This window comes from Aspergillus ochraceoroseus (assembly GCF_002846915.1).
Source record: "Aspergillus ochraceoroseus IBT 24754 chromosome Unknown P175scaffold_5, whole genome shotgun sequence".
Classification (NCBI taxonomy): Eukaryota; Fungi; Ascomycota; class Eurotiomycetes; order Eurotiales; family Aspergillaceae; genus Aspergillus; species Aspergillus ochraceoroseus.
In genome coordinates, this window is record NW_024468480.1 from 231,645 (window position 1) to 253,610 (window position 21,966).

General features: G+C 47.8%; 6 protein-coding genes across 6 annotated transcripts; 4 read left to right on the forward strand and 2 right to left on the reverse strand.

Moving 5' to 3' along the window:
* Positions 1-1,861: 1,861 nt before the first annotated feature.
* Positions 1,862-2,197, reverse strand: P175DRAFT_0532743 (uncharacterized protein; the record flags this gene model as incomplete). Its single annotated transcript, XM_040899994.1, has 1 exon — positions 1,862-2,197. One exon carries the CDS (start codon positions 2,195-2,197, stop codon positions 1,862-1,864), a length of 336 nt encoding a protein of 111 aa, XP_040751191.1.
* A 3,367-nt stretch (positions 2,198-5,564) lies between these two features.
* P175DRAFT_0509803 (uncharacterized protein) lies at positions 5,565-7,449 on the forward strand (the record flags this gene model as incomplete). Its single annotated transcript, XM_040898457.1, has 5 exons — positions 5,565-5,657; positions 5,720-5,924; positions 5,978-6,409; positions 6,459-6,641; positions 6,695-7,449. The coding sequence occupies 5 exons, from the start codon at positions 5,565-5,567 to the stop codon at positions 7,447-7,449; spliced, it is 1,668 nt and encodes a 555-aa protein (XP_040751192.1).
* Positions 7,450-9,114: 1,665 nt separating this feature from the next.
* Positions 9,115-13,209, forward strand: P175DRAFT_0438991 (putative leucine permease transcriptional regulator (SAC3); the record flags this gene model as incomplete). Its single annotated transcript, XM_040893935.1, has 5 exons — positions 9,115-9,663; positions 9,736-9,915; positions 9,972-10,932; positions 11,077-12,123; positions 12,173-13,209. 5 exons carry the CDS (start codon positions 9,115-9,117, stop codon positions 13,207-13,209), a joined length of 3,774 nt encoding a protein of 1,257 aa, XP_040751193.1.
* Positions 13,210-14,008: 799 nt separating this feature from the next.
* Positions 14,009-15,269, forward strand: P175DRAFT_0509805 (putative protein N-terminal asparagine amidohydrolase; the record flags this gene model as incomplete). Its single annotated transcript, XM_040898458.1, has 3 exons — positions 14,009-14,183; positions 14,269-14,604; positions 14,635-15,269. 3 exons carry the CDS (start codon positions 14,009-14,011, stop codon positions 15,267-15,269), a joined length of 1,146 nt encoding a protein of 381 aa, XP_040751194.1.
* Positions 15,270-18,106: 2,837 nt separating this feature from the next.
* On the forward strand, positions 18,107-19,050 carry P175DRAFT_0532746 (putative HLH DNA binding protein (Penr2); the record flags this gene model as incomplete). The annotated part of the gene is made up of 2 exons (XM_040899995.1): positions 18,107-18,638; positions 18,698-19,050. 2 exons carry the CDS (start codon positions 18,107-18,109, stop codon positions 19,048-19,050), a joined length of 885 nt encoding a protein of 294 aa, XP_040751195.1.
* A 917-nt stretch (positions 19,051-19,967) lies between these two features.
* Positions 19,968-21,243, reverse strand: P175DRAFT_0509807 (putative extracellular cellulase CelA/allergen Asp F7-like; the record flags this gene model as incomplete). The annotated part of the gene is made up of 2 exons (XM_040898459.1): positions 19,968-20,378; positions 20,476-21,243. 2 exons carry the CDS (start codon positions 21,241-21,243, stop codon positions 19,968-19,970), a joined length of 1,179 nt encoding a protein of 392 aa, XP_040751196.1.
* Positions 21,244-21,966: the final 723 nt, after the last annotated feature.

A 21,966-nucleotide genomic window follows, 5' to 3' on the forward strand; every position in this document is an offset into this window, starting at 1 on the left:
ACGAGGTATCGAGGTCCGGTGTTTACGCAACAAACTAACGACAACAGACTGAAGAAAACGAGGGGGTTCCACCAATGTTCACGGGCCCAGTGCAAGACTACTACTACTACCACTACGGAGTACTACCACTACTTTAGTATGATCATGTACGATTTCATGTACGAAGGCGTTAGCCACGCTTGGAGAAATTTCCATACCGTGGCGGTGAGATTCATCAGCCATGTTCACGTTTTGAATTGCACCTCCAGACTAGAGGAGAGCCACGGGCTTACTTCCTACCTTAGGTACCTTAGGTACGTAACGACGACACCGGTATCAAATCTAGTCCATCCATGCAGGAAGACAAGAAGCGGTGGCATATACTATATATATATATATATATATGTATGTATATTACCTGCAGTTTCCTTCTGCCACGTTGTGATGGCAACACCTACGGAGTACCTACCTACCTAATATACGGCTAAAAACACCCAAATTGGCCTGGATTTCCACGGGCTTGCGCGCCCAAACCTACACCGTTGTTATGACAGCCTTCGTTTCCGTATGATTGACATTGGCAAGCTTCCTATAGAGGGAGATGACGTGCACCGCTGTTCTAGTAAGCTAACACGGCGAGTGGGGAAATTGAGATAAATCATGCGAGGTAGGGAGTGAGTGTAAATGAGCTTTGTACTCTATAAGAAAAGGGGATTTTTGCGAATGTGACTGGAATGAGGTGAAAGGGTGATTAGAAGTACCGGGGATGGGATTATCTATTTACCTGGGAACTCAGAGTATCACTATAGAATAGTCTATTCCAGATAGTTAACTAATGTTATCCACAAACTGTCTTTGTCATAGTAGCGTATCCATGACTGCATTTTTAAACTACTACAGAGAATGGCAATGAAAGCCGCAGATTCTTCCTGCGCCTCAAGACTTCTTGGAAGAGCAGGTCAATACTACGTACCTAGGTAGTATGGAGTGGTAGGACTGAACTAGGAATCATCATAGCATGTTGACATGGTGATTGATTGGGGCGAGAGGATCCAGCTACGTTTAGTCAATGAGGAATTCCTCCGTTATACGAATCCTTTAATTTATCTCTTATTATTACGTATTATATTCTATATTATTATTATTATTGCATTTCTTTCTTCCTGATCTTCCGCTTGGTGTTTCCATGCGCGGGGCTGGGGTTCTTGGAGTATAAAAATTCGAACCCTCCAGATCGGACTTCCTGACAAATAGCCTGGCAGGGAGCATCGCTTAAACCGCGAAACCTGCCCTAACGTCAAGGACAAGATTAACTTTGGCTATCTGGGGTTGGCCAGAAGGTATTAGCTTGAGGAAGGGGTTTCCTGGGATTTCTAGAGTATAGTAGGCTCATGTAACTTGGAAGATCCCTAGGTATCCTAGGTACATTACGGAGTACTCCCAACTACTACTACTACATACTTAGTAGTGAAGAATAGAGTCACGGAAGATGCCCTCTCAACCAAGGAACTGGAAGATCACCCTTTTGGTTCAAGAAGTTGTCAACAAATGTTAATCAACACTTAGTTAATTAACTAGTAGTTAACTAGGTGCTATCTACCTAGTAAACAACGGCCTCTTTTATCCGCCCGCTCTTTCAATATCCACAAGATTTAAATGTATTTTTGGTATATAATACTATATGCTTTGCCTTTTTCATTTCCTCCTGTCATCCTTTATGCAGTTACGTCGTCGCGGCAGGGTCCCTGTCGACCTAGGGACTTCGATTCAAGTCAAAAAAGGCCGATGCGGTCGTGGGACTGGCGGATCTAGATTCGGGCTGGGTCCCAAATACATATATGGCTGCGATGATTTTTCTTTCCATACCTATTAAGGAATAACGCTAAATGACATGACCCTTTCCCTCCGTCCCTAGTCTCATCTGGGCAGAATCGTTTAATTCCAGTGACTTGGGATTCTTTAGCTCGGCGTTACTACGGTTTGGAGATCCCGACTGTTGGAAATTGCCATTTACGGCACACCATTGGTACAATATACTTCCGGCTTCTGCTAACTTGTTGACCCGGGCATATCCGGCTCGATCTGCAACCGGGGGAGACCACTCTATATCACTATCTGCGTCTCTGATGATCGATTTGCCGTCAGGTACTTTGAGATAACCGACGGAGACAGGACAGCCGCGAGCGAGGCCTATCATAAGGACGGCTATTGTTTCCATCTGGTCGGCCCCTTGGGTGATTTCCGCCAACTATCCGGTCGCTCTTAGTACCTCTCTCTGACCTCCCTCCCTTCGTCCTCGGGGGGCCAACCAACCCAACTTTCGGGAAGCGCTGTTCGGGGATTTTCTGCTAGTTAAGGTCTAGTGGTCTTACCTTACTCCTCCCATTACGGAGTACACACGGAGTAACTAGGTCCTAGGTTACGGAGTACCTTCTACTTAGCGACCGCGCACGGATTGTATCCGCAGAGTCGGGTAGGGTAGGGTAACTTTCGCCTCCTGCTCTGGGAATTAAGGCTTTGAACTTTCAATTTGCGAGAACCGCTACACCGGGACGACTCTCTCGTACTAAGAGAATTTAATTTCCGTTGATCTCTGCGTCCTCTGAGCCAGGCAGAATTTTGGGGAATTGGGCTCTGACTAGAAGTCAGGTGACGACGGTTGGCCGTGAACTCGCCCTTATTAATAAAATAGTCGAACATACCTAGGTAGCAAAGTTACCAAAGTATCATCTGGAACTAAGAGGAAATACTTGGAGCTGAGGACCAGTTTTGGTTCTCAATTGTGAAGGGGCCGTTGCCCCTCTTTTGTTCACAAGAGCATCGAGATGATGAGAAAAAGGGAGGCATACGATCCACCGATCTGCTACAATCGATGATGTATTTGACTTTGAATATCAACCTTCAAATCCTGGTCCAAGCGTGGACTTTTGTGCGAGATAGGCTTGCGTGATCGAGTCCTCCCAGAGTTTGGTCTCGGGGTTTGTTGTGTGTCGTATAAAATGCAAGCCATCCGAGACGGCCAATTTAGGGGAGAAAGCTTCCTGGCCACTTACAGTATGGAGTGCATAAAGTACAGCTCCGGGTTCGCATCCTTTCTTTCCGTTTTAAACTATAGACTCCGGGGGGGAGAGAGGGAGGGGGGTTGTCATAGACTCAGGGACAAGCTAAATTTCAAGAGTTAAACCTGTGACTCGGAAATAATAATGATCATCATAACCATAATAATAACCATAATAATTATAATAACAAGAATAATAAGAATAATAATAAGAATAATAATAATAGTAATAATAATCTTCCAGGTCACTCTGGACTTGGAAGGTGACTTACGCCCAACGTGACAAAAGGCCCCCCCTCCCCCTCGGGTCAGGAACCATCGGGCGATTGTCTCCAAGGGCCGGGTACACTAATTCCTACCATTTCAGGATATACCTCGGATGAGAGCTGCGGAACAGCTCTGTTACCCCGTAGGCAAAGATGAAAACGGATCCTACCTAGGTAGGTACCTCGAGTGGACTTCCAGTACGGAGTAGGGGAAGGGCTTAAAATTAAATTGGGCTCCCCGAGCAAACGAAATGATCCTCCCGCGTCCAAATCAATGGGGAGCGTTTAGGGAGACAAACCAGTCGAGCCTTTGGCCAGGAATAGAAGGAGCAAAAGTCCGAGAAGCGCTGGAATCTGGGTCCCGAAAAGAGCATCCCTGGAGCTCGTAAAGACTCAGGAGAAAGAGTTGGAGGAGAGAGGCGTTTAGATTCCTAGCTCAACTACTAGTGATGGGACTAACAACTTCACTATACTAGCTAGCCCCGCGGCCCCCAGCCAGTGCTTTTGTCAGGTCTATAAAAGAAAAATAAAGAAATAAATCAATAAATAAATGGAATAATTTTATTTCCTTAATAATATATTAATATTGCGCTTTGTTCAGGGTTATTTGGGGGTTATCCTCCCAAGCTTCCCAATGCTCGACATACACACTTCCAGTGCTTTGGGTGTGGAGTTCCAATTCTCAGTACGCCACCGTGCTTTTGAACTAGACGGATGGGATGTAAAAGCCTGGGGTTGCTTCCACTGGAAATCATTCACAAAACTTGAAACTGGGGGAGAGAGAGAGCGGGTGAAAGATGGAATGGAGGAGAAAGAAAGGGAGGAGATCTACAAATCACAGCACAGGGTAGTGTAAGTAAGTAAGTACTGGAAAAAAGCAAAATGATAGAAAAAAAAAAAATAATTGACAGGAAAATATGATAATTAAAATGAAAACCAAATTCAGACAAAAAATCGAGAAAAAGCAATTTCAATTCCATTCCACATTACTGCATGGCTTCTATCGCAGACATGCATTGGACCAGACGGTGCTTTTTAGTTGCTCTCTGGTTGTTTCGGCTTTCACCTGTGATGCGCTCAAGGATGATCCATGTTACTGGGATCTAAATCGGGATGGGGTTCGATGGCCTTTTTTTTTTTTTTTTTTTTTTTTTTTTCCCAATAGACATAAATTTATTAAAATAAAATCAAATTTAAAAATATATTCTAAGAAAATCAAATTAAATAAAATAAAGACAGACAGAGACAGGAATAGAGAGATCTAGATAGAGATAGAGAGGGGGGAAAGTGAGCAGGGAGCCGTGAGTGGATTCTGGTTCTTTTGCAATCTTGATGCATCCATGATCTCTCTCTATCTTGCAGACTAGAAACCTGTGGTTTACGTTCTTTTCTTCCCCCCCCCCCCCCCGGTTGATGATGGCCCATTCCTTTTCCTTTCCCAACACTATCTTTATAAAAACCTCATTCGCCCTTATTATTTAGCACTTTGATTTCTTCACATTGTCCTTCTCTTACTCTCTACTCTCTTCCTATCTATCACCAACTTCCTATCCTGACTCTCTATCTACCTAGGTACTTACTATAGTACTATCTACCACCACTATCAAACACCTCCCCCCCCCTTCTGGGTTTACGTTTACCTCCCGTCGAGAACAGTGCTTCTTTTTTCCTTACGGCGAATCTTATTGCTCCTCGATCTTAATTTGTGTTCTGTCATCGGTTACTAGCATTTGCATCCGCGACTGGTTGTCTATCACCCCGCCTCTTAACCCTGTGTTCTCCCAACGGCTCCCGGGTATATCCCTCGACATCTGGTAAGCACCGACGCCCCATACTCGCCCTTTCCATCCCATCCCCGTGCTTTTCTGTCCGTTTGAACGGGTTGCGGGTGCTGTAAACCTTCCCAAAGCTCGAACTGGGAGCTAATCAAGGTCCATGACCAGATTTGTGTCGTTGCAGCTTACCGTCAAACAATCGTTTCCCGAGTTGCTTGATTGGAAGGACGCTCTTTTGGATCTCCTTCCAGCCTGGGGATTTGAGCTTCTCTACTATAAAAGTGCGCCTCTGCTCTTCAGAGGAAAACACAAATTCGCTCGGTTGTCCATTCAAACCCCCCTTCAATAGTAAACCTATGCTTGGACTCGTCACTCTTGCCTTCTCGCCAGGACTTTATTAAATCACCCATATTGTGGATCCATTTACTATTTTGTCCGAGTTTTGCCAGTCTGTCCTGAAGTTACTTTCTTTCCCCTGACAGCAGTATGGTTCTCAGTGCTTCCGTCTCCGGGACCGGGGCTGTCAAAAGGCCCTTATCATCCTTGCAGGACGGATGTGCTGGGTGGGAGAGCGCTCCAGTAAGCCAATATCGTCGATTCAGCATCCATGCCCCAACGATGCTGACCTGGAAATTTCTTAGCCTATGAGCGCTCATTTGCGTCCCTCCCTCAACCTCCCGTTTGCCCATTATGCCTTGATATATCTCGACAACATGGGTAGACTCAAGGTTGCCGAGTCACCCTCTATCCAAGAACAGCATGGGACTGTTTTTACCCCAGATGTCCGTGAGAAATTCTTGGAAATCCTGGGATCCAAGATCGGGTATCATAAGCCCTTGATACGCCGTATGTGTTGAATTCGACCCTCCGATCGTTCCTCGCTAATCAGCTCGAGACAGGGGTTTCTGACCTTCCTTACGGCTATAACCGCGCTCATGACGTCGCCTACCACCGACAGGGCAAGCGCCGCAAGGCTCCAACACACGATCCTGCACTTGACATGTCCTTTAGCGACCACTTTTCTGACCGCGTGGAGGAGGTTCCTCCCTACTCAGCTACTAACATGGTGGCGTTGGAGGTTGGTGACACGGAAAAAGTGCTTGAGTACTACGAGACTGCCCTGAAGCACTTCCAGCAGATAAATTGCCGCCAGATTGCGAAAGCTTTTATCAAGTTCATCGAACCACGCAAGCAGGTCAAGCACCCATACAATGGAGGTCGACCTCGGGCTGGAGCACCACCGGGAGAAAAAGGAGATCCAGAGAAGACAAAGCCAGAATGGTGGCCCGCGGGGGTTCAGCATAAGGAGCCTGATCATTTGAAGAAAGAGCGTAAGTTAAGAAATACGCTTTCTCTTGCTCCTATTCTGACCTTCCACAGAGCGACTTCGACTCTTGATCCATATCCTGCGCAAGCTCGGTAAATTTGGCATCACGTCCGACAAGTTGCAGGAAGTCGCACACGATTCTAAACGACAGCTTCGCCCAGAAGAGAAAATGGAAATATTGAATGAGATATTCAGAGTTCGAAGACTGGAGGAGCGCTTTGAGCGGGGTGAAGTTGGTAAGTTTGGCTGAAGCTCTAGCTCACCATTAGATACTTACAGTTCGCTTTAGACCCTACCACTGTGGTTTATATCCTGAACCGTGATGCCAACCCCAAGGAAACCAAGGATAACGAGTCCGTCAGTGATGCAGAAAAGGTTGATGGTGATGAGGAGGATGCTGACGAGGGCCTCATGACACCTCCTCCATCATCAGATCATCTTACTGGTTCATTTGCGTCAATTGACCAAATGACAATATCACAAAACCGATCTTTTAGCATTGGTGCCGATCGAGGCCAGCTCTTCCCCCTCAGCGATCCTCTAAGCTTTGGAGAGCATTCTAGACCGGACCGCCCATTTTTCACTTCAGCTGCAGAGTATCCTGATGATTATTCTTCGCATCCGATTCTCAAAACTTCCGCAGCCTCTGGGGTGGTTAGTCCCGCTGAGCAGCCTGCCGCTTTCGACTACATGTCGCACACTCCTTATACCGCTTCTGCAGGAGAGCAACATCGCCCTCTTACAATGCCTATGCAGCACCATGTCAATCACTTCGATGCCTGGAATTCGCCTTTCCGCCCTCATGTGTATAATGCCATCGAGTATGGAGCCAGCCAAGCTATGGCCCAGCCCTCTATACACTATCAAATGCCGATGAATCCTACGTCCCATGTTCAAGAATTATCTCACGGAATTCCAGAAGTAGTCCGAGAAAAGGGGTCTCATATGGAACTTATGGGTGCTCGGGGTCCAAGTTTCCGCACTGGATCTCTCAACCATCCCAATGTTCTCACTGCGCATGGCTCACACCCTACCTCCGGGTAATCAGGATGACTGGATCGATAAAGTAATAAAGTTGGAACTAGCCATACTGTTCCACTGAACGACATTATGAATTCTACGAAAGACTAACTAACTTATTATTACTTGTCGGCAATTGTGCTCTTTTTTTTTTTTTTTTTTCTTTTTTTTTTTTTTTCTCTATCTTCACACTTCGTCGGGGAGGGAATATTTCACATATTACCCACACACAACAGAATGTTACTTCTGCTGTACTTGAACATTTTATGAACTGCTATTCAGGGTATATATATATATTGCGCTTTTGATTTTTGCCTTTTTGATTCATCGTTTGCAGATACTTGCCATCCATATACGAAACAAAAGTCGCTGGGGCTGGGGTTGTTGGCGCTTTGGGCAAATGTGCTCTGCGAGCTCTGTTTTTTTTTTTTTGTTTCCTTTCCCTTGTTTCCCCCTGATCTCGTTGGATATTTGAAGTTTAATTTGATAGACTACTGGAAGCGAGGGCGCATGTGGAGAAGCTAAATTATTTTGATTCTGACAGTCCAGAACAAATGATTGTGTTGACTTGAGTATTCAGCGGTTGGCGTTTATTGAAGAGTTTTGTTCATAGCTTATGGGGTTTTGAAATAATATGGATTTGGATGATATCTTTGCAATATGATACATAAAGTAGATCATGAGGAACTTGAGTATCATTCTTAATCTCGATATTTGATCTACCTTTTAAGCCCTTTTCATTCTCGAGATCGAGTGTCACTCTCAGCTGCAGAATGTAGACTATAACTGCCTCTGCGGACAATATTTGAATTATGTAGTATCTCCAACACTCATTAACAGTAAATTGTCAATTTCAATGTGAAAGGCGGCATTTTGTTGTATGTTGTGTGTGTATACTCGAAGGATCTCGATGGTTATCGCGTCTACTTGATTGGGATAGACGCGCGGCAGTAGCGCTTGAGCTAGACCTGGAGAGTCACGTCCCGCTCCCAACAGAAGAGCTTCACGGAGGATCCAGAACAAAGAGAATTCGCCTCCTCCCTTTGCACTGATCTGGAGTGTCAGACAGTTTCCATTGACGCATTCACCAATCTGTAACTGTTTCTATAACAGCATTTCAATCGCTGCGATTGCGCCTTTGTGTCGAGTTTCCGCGTCTTTCGATTCCTGTCTCGTCCTCTGAACGCCACAGTCAAGTCGCAAAGAGGGCCATCTGTCGCTTGAAAACACTATTCCCCGTGCTTAATACGAACTCTTGGATATAATATACACTGCATTATCACTCCAGGCCTTCTGATCGCCGACACCAACGCTAAAAGGTACCGCGCCCTCGTTATCGCTCCGTGCTTTGTACATCCATCCATCACCCGTTCCACGTTTCCTCTCTTTCCCCCGCTTATCGCTTCTTCATCGCAATCGCCATATCGTGATTATCTGGTCTACTGGAATGTCATCTGGGCTGACTCTCATAATGCTACTGCCAACGGTTATGGGGGATAGCACTTTTAGGACGATTCGGTCATCGAAACCCGCACCTCCCGTCCCGGACGCTTTGCTCAACGGCTTCGCAAAATACAAATACAACTCGGGGTGATATTCAAACGACCAAGCAAAATTTAGTATTTTCGAGCTGCATTCAACCAGGGGGATTTCGGCTCCGTCCACGGCGCCTCCGCTGCTCGCGGCAGAATGACCAGTCAGGCAAGCCCATTTTCTGCCCTCCACCAGAAAGATGGGGTAGCGGGCTCTACAGGACGTGGACGCGGCGGAGAGTTTGCGCGTTCAGCGCCCTCCCAAGCCAGGAACACGAATCCTGCTGCTCCACGGGATCCCAAGCTTCGGGGTCGAGGACGCGGAGCCCCCTCAGCAATAAGATCTACCCGTGGCAACGCGAGGGGCGCGAGTACTGCAGCAAATACATGGCGCGGTAATAAAGCAGAGGCGCAAGCAACGGCTACTGGATCTGCCGGCTCGCCGTTTGCTCAGATCAGGCAGAACCAACCCTCCCCATCTGCGGCATTGGGACAAGGAGCGCAACAGAAGCCGTCATTTGCAGGATTTGGGAAGGCGTCACCACAACCATTTGGAGCATCGCCGGCATTTGGTGGGACCGTGGTTGATGCGAGTAGGGATCCTCGGAAGCGACCACTTTCCAAACCGATGAACGGGCCGAGTGGACTTGGAGTACCTGTGGAGGAAACCTTGGCCATGAACAATTACAATGAGCGGTATGAACAGGTAAGTTCTTTCTTTGCTTTCACTCGGGTGACGTAATCGAGGGCTAGGTGAAAGCTCATATTTGTTGAACAGCTTAAACTTGACCGTGCCAAACAAAGAGGACAGGCGATCAAGGATGGGCAGATGGCGGATCCTAACCAACCTACTTCCCTGAACAAGGCGATTACGCCGGTGGGAACTTGCACGAGCATGTGTCCCGAATTCGAGCGAGTCGAACGTATTGTTCAGAAGATGGTCGATAAGAGCGAAAAGGTACCAGATTCGTGATGTTACCACCGTTTAATTACAAATATTAACCCGACACTCAGTTTATCCACCCTGCCACAAATTCGCTACAAATTATGGAGGCTAAGATGCTCAAGCGCTTCCGACGATCCGCTGCTGGATACGACGAGCAACTTCCCTCCGATATTCGAACACCCCGAACTCTTCTTCAGGCCATGAACTACTTGATTCGGCATGTCATAGGTGGATCAGAGCCCCTGGGCCTGATTCACAAGTTCGTATGGGATCGAACCCGGTCACTTCGCAACGACTTCTCTGTCCAACAACTTACCCAGGAAGAGGACGTGAAGATAGCAGTAACGTGCCTTGAAAGGATTGCTCGTTTTCATATAGTTTCTCTTCATTTGCTTTCCAGTCCTGCCAACGAGGAGCCTTTCGACCGTCATCAGGAACGTGAGCAATTGAACAATACGATGCTATCGTTGATGTATTACTATGATGACAATCGCGGTCGTATCTCGTTTCCAAACGAGGACGAATTCCGGGCCTATTATATTATCTTTTCCATTCACGACCAGCGACCTGACTTGGAGGCCCGTGTCCAGAAATGGCCCCCTGAGTTGAGAAATTCCCCACGCGTGAAAGCGGCATTGGAACTTTTTGCGGCTGCGGGCAACACTTGGGAATACCAAGGTACATTGGATGCCAAGAGGCCAAATGCCATTGCACAGGGCTTTTACGCGCGTTTTTTCCGCCTGGTGGACTCACCTGGCGTTTCATATCTTATGGCCTGTGTGGCGGAGATCTATTTTAACCACATGCGCCAGACAGCCATTCGTTCGATTTGGAAGGGCTACTGCCGTTATCCATCCTCCCAGCAACATAAGAATGAGGAGTGGACCGTTGACGAATTGACCACAGTTTTGTACTTTGACGACGATGACCAGACTGTCAAATTTTGTGAAGATCAAGATCTAGAATTTTTCGAAAACGCCAATGGTGATCTGTATTTGAACTGGGGTAGCCGTCCTGTCGATTCTATTGGTACGTGTCACTGTCAGCCGCGATTTTGCCTGTTATTTTTCGTCCGTTGGCTACTTTCTCGCCTCCGCCGTGCACGAATCCCACTTCCAATGGCTCCTAGTTCAATTTTGATACATAACTTCGACTGACCCTGTTACCCAATAGCTTTTCAACCATCTTCAGACCACTCTTTCTCCGAAACATATGTTGAGTCGAAGCGTGCTGGTAGAACCCTGCAAGCTATCGTGCTTGGATTGAATATCAGAGAGTCTGCGAATCTGGGAATGATAGAAACTTCGTCTCTGTCTCCACGCGCTCTTGATACCGCCATGCCTGGTTTGCGGGTACCTGTGGACAATGATGATTCGCTCTTCGTCAGTGATGATGAGAACGAAGTTTCAACTTCAAACTTCTCATCGAAAGAAGCACCAGTCACAAACATAAACGGCGCGCCACCTCCAGGGATTATGTTCGGGGGTTTCTCGCAAGCAGCTGGAGAAACCCGATCCGAGTCTGGGAGTGCTTCACAAGCCCCTTTTGCTCAACATCCGAATGAAACTCAGCTGTCTGGAACCTCCGGTCCTTTTTCTTCGTTCTTTTCTACCAGCACCACATCAAATAGTTCTGTGGCAGCTGCAGCACCTGTGGGCCCATCGCTTAACCCGTTCGCGAAACCTTTCAATTCATTTCCCTCCAAACCTTCTGAGACGTCCGAACAATCTACCACTCCTTTCGCTACGATGAATGGGTCCCAGCCTACAAGTATTTTCTCTGCGACAGAAACCTTTGCCCAGACAAGGCAAGCGGATAAAGGGTCACCCAGACCTACTCCGTCCACCTTTACCTTCCCCCCTGCCTCTCAGCCGACAACTTCACAAGGCTCACCCACGTTCAACCTTACCTCAAGTATCTCACAGCCCCCTACAACTTCTACAACCTCTCCTTTTGGTGTTTCTCAATTCTCACTTGGCACCAAACCCGATCAGCCTATCGATTCGACTGCTGGTCAGTCCTCTAGTATTTTCAATGTCGCCAAACCACCTCCTGCTACTCAAGCTTCTTCCTCGATCTTTAGTTTCCCCAATCAAAGTATAACCCCTGTAGGAACTATCGCTCAGAAAGAGACAACCACACCCGAGCCCCCCAGGGAACAACAGCCTGCTGCTGAACCACCGCGGTTGTTCTCATCGTCTTTGAACTGCGAGAAAAATGGTATGTCTATCAAACTATACCGGTCTTTCAAATGTTAACAATTAGGTAGAAACACTGTCGATATCCTCGACATTCGCGAAACCATCTGAGCCTTCAAAAAATATATTTCAAAAACCCATCAGTCCTACTTTGGAGACCAGCCAGGAGCGGCCTTCAGTAAGCCAGACGACTACTACAGGGAACGAGAAGACCGATCCGGGAACCACGATAAAAGCAGCTCCTCTTTTGTTCAGCAACGCCAATGTAGAACAGCCAGCGTCTTCTCTACCGCACCCCTCGGCTCCGTTTCCAGAACTGCCACCAACTATTCAGCCCGATATTCCGGACGTCGATATTGTTACTGAGGAGACTGCCAACGAAGAACAAGGTGAATTGTCCATCAACTCTCATCATTGCTTATTTAAGCGGCTAATGTTTTTAACAGCGGACAATACAGAGCGCCAAGCTTCTTGGATCAAGGCATTGAAAGAAGCGGCTGAGAGGCGACGAGAGGTACGGCCCATAGCAAGCACAGCCGCTCGAAAACGGGTCCTTGAGGAGCAAGAACCACTCCCTGTGGAAAGTGGTTCTAAGGCACTCAAGGTCTCCGGAACAAAGGAAGCTCCTCCCCGCAAATCTTTGGCCCTTTCTTCGATGAAGCCTTTACCAAAGCTTCCAATACTCGAGGTAATCGAGTCGATGACGGCGCGAAAGCCTATTGAACAGAAGTCAGAAACACCAACACCAAATCAAGTCGATGAGGACGAGCTTCTTCTCTCAGCCGCGCGTATAGCTGCTGAGTCTTTAAGGACTGGGCCTCGACTTTTGGACGGATGGTCTACATCGTACGAACCATGGCGGTCTTCATTTAGTCCAGGAAGCAGTGTGGCATCGTCGGTTGCCTTTTCCAGAAGCCAGTCACCCCAACTATCTAACGTGAATGGGTATGACGTTGCTCTTGCTCCCGACACCGAGCTTGGACTGGGCCGTACAATGTCCCGAACAGAGCAGAGGATCCGAATAACCGGAGGCAAGGGGCTGGCATACAAGCCGCTCAACTTCACCCCTGAAAAATCCAAACAGTGGAGTACACTACCAAAGAAATAGCCTCGAGACACTAGTCTCCGCTGTCTATATACCCCTAGAGCTTCTTTTTTTTTTTTTTTTTTTTTTTTTGCATCAACCGGTTGAATATCCTTTTGACATCACTTCTCGAATTGATTCACGACGAGAGTTTATTATTTGGGCATTGTTGAATGCGCCATTTGCATTGCGGGCGGTGTTTATCGGGTTACTTGCGTTTCCAAGTCAATTGGCGTGGTGATTACTGTATTTTTTGATATATAATTTTAGGATTGATTTCATCTAAATCCTGCTGTCTATAAGCGAGGCTCAGCCACCGCCTTTTCTCTAACCCGGGGAATTTTATTCATCGATACGCTGCAAGTAGTTCATTTCTCTCATGTTCTCTCACACCTAGTTACCTCCGTTATGTGGTGGTCTAATCACATGACCCATCAACCAAACCAACCAATGAATCTTAAAACAAAGTATCACCTCTTCGCAACAACTTCAAAGTCACTCTCAAGCATAAACAGCTAGAGAGAATATAAGAAAGCACTTCTTTTTTTTTTTTTGTTTTTTTTTTTTAAATTTTCCAAACACCAATTTTCTCACCATTACTCACCCAGGGATCTTCAGTCCCCTCCGTGTTGGGGCCATCCAACACCGACTTCGCCCTTCCACTCTCTACACGACTACTCCTTCGGACACCATTAGAGATAGATACCTCACGCTGCGAGGAGCAAGGCTAGATCCGAGCGCAGGCGCTCATAGCAATTCCGTATACACAGCGACTTCCCCGGGGCCCACAGCTCGGTCTGGGCTCGGTAAACGGCGCAGAGGCATGAGAATCGCCACGCTGCAATTCGCCCCGAAAGTGGGCGATGTCGAAGGGAACCTCGCACGAGCTAATGAGGTGCTAAGAAACGCGGAAATCCGCAGTCCTGCGGGGGTCGTTTCGAAAGTTGACGAGGGGTTGGGGCTGGATCTCTTGGTGTTGCCGGAGTTGGCGCTCACAGGTGAGTTGAGTTGAGTTGGGTGATGAGTTCGGGGGTTGGGGTTTTCTTTTTCTCTAATCTCTGGGATTGTTCTGCTGCTTTCTAGGGTACAATTTTCCCTCGTTGCGTGCAATCAGACCCTACCTGGAAGTCGCTGGGCAGGGTCCGTCTGCGACTTGGGCTAAGGAGACCGCAAGGCGGCTTGGGTGTAAAGTCTGCGTGGGGTATCCTGAACTCGCCATCGAAGATGATGACGGGTCAAGTGGCGGGGAAACGGAAAAATGCTACAACTCTCTGCTTGTTGTGGATGAACTGGGCAACGTCATTCTGAACTACCGCAAGGCGTTCCTTTACTACACGGACGAAACCTGGGCTTCGGAGGGTATCCCCGAGCACGGATTCCAGGAGCTCATCTTTCGCAAGAACAAGAAGACTAATAATCGTCGCGATGATTCCTTACCAGGAGAAACAGCCGTCAGTATCGCCACTTCCTTCGGCATCTGTATGGATATCAACCCGTACAAGTTCGAAGCCCCGTTTTCTGCGTGGGAGTTCGCCAACCGCGTGCTTGATTCCAAGTCACAGTTGGTGGTTCTTTCGATGGCCTGGTTGACCCTACTCAGTCGCGACGAGTTGGATCTTCTCGCCCACAAGCCGGAACTGGACACCTTCAACTATTGGGTGCAGCGGTTTTTGCCACTTGTTCGGACGAAGATGAAGCATGATGTGAATGGGGATGGGGACGAGGGCGCCAGCGATAGCGAAAGTGCGAAGCAGATCATCATTGTTTTCGCGAATAGGGCTGGCGAGGAAGAAGGTAGTACTCTGGCTCGGTACGCAGGGACCAGCGCGATCATTGCTGTCACACAGCGACCGCGCAGGGGAGTCCACGAGAGGGGTGAGGGGAGGATCCAGGGTGATTTGTCGACGAATGACAAGGTGGCACAGGGAGAAGATCCTCCGTCCTCTGTCCACCCTCCCAATCCCTTTGACGTGAGGATTCTTTGTTGGGATATGATGGGTGCGACAACGGAGGGAGTTTGCTATGCTGATACAACGGCCGACCCGACCATGGTTTTTCAGTTGGTTAAGGCGTCGGAATCTTGACGGGGACGGTAACTAATGAGATAAATAATTCATGTATCTGGGTTTGGGCTCTGAGAAGGAGAGTGCTTGGGTTGGGTTGGGTGTTGGAACAATCAGAATATGGCCGGGACTTTGCCTCAGTAGCTTCACTACCTTCCGATTCGGGTAAATGATATAAGATCTTAACCTTACGTAGCGGCAGATGGTACGGAGTACCAGGAAGCTTTCTACTAGCATGCCGGAGGAATGCACAGCCTTATCTTCAGAATTCTGGTTTTCTAGTTATTCAACAACCCTTTTTGCTCAGTACTGTCGAGCAGCTGACATTGCACTTGGTGGTTCACTAGTTACTATTTACCTCATCTCATGACCAACTAACCGATCAATACAAGCCATCATCAGACAGATGGTTTCTTCAGACCTAGCAAGGTATCTTGTTTTGCTAGACGCGACTCCTCAGAAATCCACACGGTCCACCAGCTTCAGGTTACGCCATCGTCCTCACCAAGGCGAAAAAAAAAAAAAAATCAGGATGTGTTGGAAGGTGGTTGTATGCCTGGATGGCGTACATGTGACACTGGGATTAAGTGTAGTCAGTCAGTCCCACTTTAGTTAGGGGGTTTAGAATAAATATCTATATGTATGTATGCATCCTGAAGGATGCATGCAAGGTTTAATCTCCAATAGATAGACAAGAAGCCATTCGCAAAGAGTGTTCGAAGTAGAGTTACTCTGTCGAAGAGAGTAGATTATCCGGATGATGCCCCCCCTCCCCCTTATTTTCCCTAGTTCCGTAGAGTTGAAACAGAGTTAGGGCAAAAGAAGAAACCTCTTAGACTACTCCGTACAGCCTAGCAAATGTGCTGAGACCCCTCGTCAGCTGGGTCATCTGTTCCCTGCATGGGAAAAAGCAGTACTTTTGTACGTTTTGGCAAGAGGTCTGCGCAATGTGAGTACTTTGCGACGTTGCGTTAAGACAGAAAATGAATGATCGGCAGCTAGAGACGAAAAAGGATAATAAGATACAAAGTGAGTGGGTGGACAGGGTCACCTTATATTCTGACGAGCCCTACATATGTATGTAGTACTATGTACTCCGTAGTTAACTATCTAACTCGAGGGCCGGCCCGCGGGAGGGGAAGCAAAGCAGGTACTTTGGTGTGAGGCGGCAGCTCCTCTCCAATAATCAACGATAACAGTTGCATGTGTGGCGAGGTAACCCTCCCCCTGGTCGTTGATTTGATCCGTGCAAGAAAAGGGGGGGGGTAGCGCTGCAGGGGAGATTTCTCTCTACAGAGCACTCCGTAAACGTCTGCAGACAAAAGTTCCTTGACTTTGATTGAAAGCGCGTTCTTAACTTCTTATTAGGGAGGGTTGCAGAGTGACACGTGATCTCGGGTGAACCCCTCCTCCGGCAACCGGACTGGTGCGAGCCGTCAGCCAATCAAGAAGCAAGATCAGGCGCCGCACGGAGGCGGGAGGGACACGGGATTCCGGCACATGACATCGACGACGGCGAGGAGGGAGCAAGAAAACAAGATGGAGGGCATCACTTAGGGGTATTATTTCCTGGGACAGGAAGTACGGAATGGGAATTTCTTGCAAGGACGATAGCAAGAAAAATCACGTAGAGCTTTCCACTGCAAAATCATAAATACTACGCCTTCTTAGATGCAGTTCAACTCAAGTCAGGACAAATCCAGAGCTCGGTGTCCGGTGACTAAGCTGCGCCCCCGGCATATTTCGGCACCCGCACACCCAGCGCTTTCTCCTCTTTCAATCCGCCGTCGTCCCTCGCCACGTGAGCAGTCCCTCTACTCGACCTCTCTCTACTCCTCCATGTATCCCTTCTTTCCATTGTAAAAACCGCCACATCTTTTTACTCGAGTTCAAATCCGGTCTGTCCGTTCGTCTTGCATTGGAAATCTCTATCGCGCCCTTTTCTTCCGTTTTGAAATTTCGAGTTCCTGCTTTTGCGCTCGATTCTCGATCCTCCTCTTGTTGTTGTCCGTGGCAGGTGACTTGCTGTCAGGTGATAGACAGACCATCCCAAGGTACAGCAACTCCCTTTTCCTACTTGCTTCTTCTACATCCTTCTGCTTGATTATCTATCACGACCCGCCGCAACGGACCGTTGAATGATTGTGTTGCTGGGCCTCCAGCTCCCATCGTCTTCTCTCTCACGCTGTCCGCTGGGAGCCGGACTGGTTGAGGTTCACGATGTTGTGTCTTTTTTTTCGCGGTTCCGCCGGTCACAGAACCATCATGACGCGCCTGTGATGCGGCTCCATGCCTTTGCTATATCTCTGAACTGCACTGCACTATACTGTTATCTGCTTTTTCTCTGTCTTTACTTTTTAATAGATATGTGATGTGTTATGTCCAGTACCCAGCAGCCTCTACCTTTTTTTTTTTTTTTTTTCGCAAGATGTTGATGTTGGAAGCGGAGGTAGCGCGTCAGCCTAACGCGTCTCTTGCTCCCACCTCCAGCTAGCCACTTGTGATCAGCATCAACACTGAGCTTCTATCTCTGAGTTAATATGCACATAGCTTTGTTGCTGCTGGCTGGGGGGGTTTTTTTTTTTTTTTTTTCTTGTTTAACTTTCTGTCATAATGAAACTCCCTAGAATTCTTTTGTGGAGCTACTTATGCCTTGCCTGGGACTATACTCTCATCTGCATGATTACTAACAAGACTATTGTACCTTCAGATTTCTTGGGATATACCTATATTCACCACGCAGGAACAATTACAGGACAGATTCTACCTGAGCGGGTATGCACTGTCGACTCGTAATGATGGGTTCTCACTAACACCTATTCGTGATGTTCAGGGTAGATCCTTCAGATTTCGACATCATGTCTGATACCCAACTAGGTGTCCCGGAAGGCACTGGTGTACCCAAGCGCAAGCGTGAGAGCAGTGATAGTGGTGGCCCTGATGTCCAGCGTCTAAACAGATCGTCGCATGGAAGCAATGGCAGCATCCCTGCCCCGGATCCCCAGCCCAATTTCACACACAGCGCTCTTGGCTCGTACGACCACGGCTTACCAAACACGACATCAGAACTGAATATCGACCAGCAAATTCTTCAACATGTTGGCACTCAAAACGGCATCTCTGATGAGAATGCTCTGACCGCCAAGGCCGCTCTAGCTGCACATAATCCCCAGAACAAATACCCTCCCCCACCGGATACTACATTCGACAACAACCTAGGACATGGCTTAACTTTTGGAGACGATATGGGTCAGGGTATGGGCGCCACCCATACTCACAACTCTACTGCCGCTGCAGTGTATGCTGCTCGTGAAGCGCAGAGCATGAACCAGAAACCCACTGTCGGGTCGCCTGAATGGCACCAGATTCGCAAGAACAATCACAAAGAAGGTAGGTACACTGTTTGGAACTCGTACTGTATTTTAAATCCTCTCTAACCCAGTTCCCAGTTGAGCGTCGACGTCGCGAAGCGATTAACGAGGGTATCAACCAGATTGCCCGGCTTGTGCCCAATTGTGACAAGAACAAAGGTGCTATTCTGCAACGTGCGATCGAATACATCTGCCAGTTGCATGAGGAAAAGAAAGCCATGAGTGAGCGATGGGAGCAAAATAATATGACGACAAGTCATGCAATCAGTGAGATTAGCGCCCAAAACTCCAAGCTAAAAATGGAGGTGAACCGTCGCGGCGATATTGCACAGAAGTGGGTGCAGCGGTGTCGTGACGCCGGCCTGGAATTTGATGACTACGACGAATCCAAGGAACTAGAGCCACTTGATGTCGATCAAAGTCAGGTTTGAGACCTTGATTTGAGATACTCTGCTTGATTCACATTTGCCGTTTATATTTCTTCTTCGTGGTACTTTGTTTTTATGGCTATCGCCTCCCCATGAATTGTCCATTTCGGAAAGTTGAGACTTGTTACTGCTCTTTTACCTATCTTTTCTCTACACAATGCTCACAGACATCTCCCCAACAGTCACATTCCCCAATTTCTCAATGCGTTACCGGGTTCTAACATTGTAGTCTGGTCGGTTATTGTCTCTAATCATGATTGCCGGGTGGATTTCCTTTCCGTGTCGCCGCGCTTGTTCTGTTTTCTTTCTGTATGTTATCTTATGGATGGGTTGGCGAACTAGGATTAGGAGTCGTTAATTTGCAGGCTACGGAGCTTGTATACGCAGTGCGTTGACAGAATGCAGCTATTATTTCTTCAATATCTCTCTATAGTAGTTAATTCTTTGAATGTCGTCCTGATACGGAACCGGACGTGAAGAATCCTCAAGAAAACCGGCGGCACAGTTAAATCAGCACTAGTTAGGTGTTTGGCGCTTTGTCAAATAGAAGTGAATAGTTAACTTAACTAGTTATACACCGAAACTTAGCTAAGCTACACTAACAGGAAGTGAGCGAGTAAGAGAAGAGACGAAATCAAAATCCAACCGAGAGACAAGACACACGATGAACATGAAATAAACAGATAGATAGATAGATAGCAAAGCCAAAAAGAGAATAACAATGTTCGACACAGCAAATGCTACTCATCTATCTATGTATCTATGTATCCATCCATCGATCGCATCTGTTTGTTGTCTATTGATTTACATATCAATCAATCACAGCTCAGACTCAACTTTGAGCTCTCCATAGTCCCACTTAAATCTGACTCAACTCGACTAGGACGGGGAAGTGCAAAAAAAAAAGCAGAAAGGGACACTTAAAAGTTCGTGGCGGTAGTGATGGTAGAGCCCGACGCGCATCCGACGTTCTTCACGGTAATCTTCTTGCCGGACTCGCCGGTGATCCGCACGTCGACGGTGTCGGTGTGGAATCCGGAGCTGTTCTCGAAGAAGTTGTAGAACGAGCGCGTCGTAGACTGCCAGGTGCTGCCGCTGTCGGTGCTGACTTCGAATGCGGTGATGGCTTCGTTGGCGTTCACGACCTGCATGGAGAACCAGTAGGGGGAGGTGCCTTCCTTGTTCTTGAGGATGAGTGGGGTGTCGATGTCGCAGGAGACGTAGGACCATTTGATGGGGATGATGCCCTTGGAGATATCGGCTAGTTCGGCGAAGGCGTTCTGGAAGAGATCAAGGTGATTGGATTCACATTCTGGGCATTTGTCGACGATCTATTTGGGGGGGGGGGGTTTGTTAGATTAGTCTCTTTCAAAGGTTTTCGTGTTCTTGTTGCGAGGGTAGGTAGGAAATGAAGGAAGGAAAGCTTACCATTGCTTTGATGGTGTTGCCGTTGGGTCCGGTGACGGAGACACAGGCACCACACTCAGCGGCATTATCCCATCGCTCACCTGAGAGGGCCGTGCCAAAGAGACCAGATGGGATGGTGTAGCCGGTGAACGAGCAGGTTCCGCCAGACACGTTGCCACCGTAGAAAGTGGCCCTACCGGAGTTCACGGTTCCAGAGCTTGTGGAAGTAGTATCAACGGCAGCAGCAATGGCTTTAGTGGTTGCAGTGGACTGGGCCTGGGTAGTAGCCGTTGTAGTAGTGGCAGTAGTCGCTGCGAGGGTAGTGGTAGAAGTAGCAGTAGAAGTCTCGGAGCTGGCGACCCGGACAGCGGCTGTTTCTTCAGCAGCAATCGACGATGTGGTGGAGGTCTCAACGGCAGAGACATCAGCGGTAGAAGTGGACACCAAAGGGATAGCCTCAATAAGACCAGCTGCGGTTGTGGATACAACCACAGTAGTAGAAGTAGAAGTAGAGGTAGAGGTAGAGGTAGTAGTAGAGGTAGTAGTAGAGGTAATAGTAGAAATGGCAGTAGACGTAGAAGTGGAAGTAGTGGAAGGAGTAAAAGAGCTTTCAACGGCAGCAGTCGAGACGATAGTAGGCTCAGCTGTGACGGTGATGTAGTAAACGCTCATAGAGTATCCCGGTGGGCACTGGCCATTATCCTCACGCTGGACAAGTGGGCTCGCAGAGACAGCTGTGCTTGCACCGAGGGCCGCAAGGGCTAGAGAGCCAAGACGCTGGTACTTCATGGTTTCTGATATACAGAGTATATGGCAATAGAAGAAGAAAGGCAGAGAATGACAAGCGGTCTCGGACTGCTTAGAAGTAACGGATATGGATCCTATAGAATGAAAGGACGTGCAACTGCACAAAGGCTTTGTGTTGTTCAAAGAACGGACGCCTGGATGTCAAATCCAAGGACTATTAAATTTGCTAGTCAACGCAGGGTCGTAAAAGAGAAGTTAAGGAGCAGGAAGAGAAAAGGATGGATGCATTTAAGGGAAAGGATGCCACCAAGAGGAGAGACCCCTTGTCGACCGAAGAACCGAAAGCTGGCCGCCGGCGCAATATAATAAAATTAAATTTTTCGTATAATGTATTTCAACCGACTCGGACCTTTAATGAAGGGCAGGCACCATGGGCCACTGATTGGGGGACTGCGGCTGTCGTCGGCACTAAGGAAATGAGACCGCGATCTGAAACACCGGACGCGGATCTCGACGAGACAAACTATAGGATGAGTGATCGGAGATGCAACCGAAAACATTTTCTTCTGGGCCGGGTGAAAAAAAAGGGGGGTTCCTCCGTCCGAGCGAAGAACCTCGACAGGGTCCTATCCTGAACATCAGGCAATTTGCAATTTGCTATGGGGGTACTCCGTACTCCGTACTCCGTACGGAGAAGCCCTGACCCACTGCTAAATATCAGGAGGAACTATTGCCAAATCTTTTGTGTCGAAGCAATTAAAATGC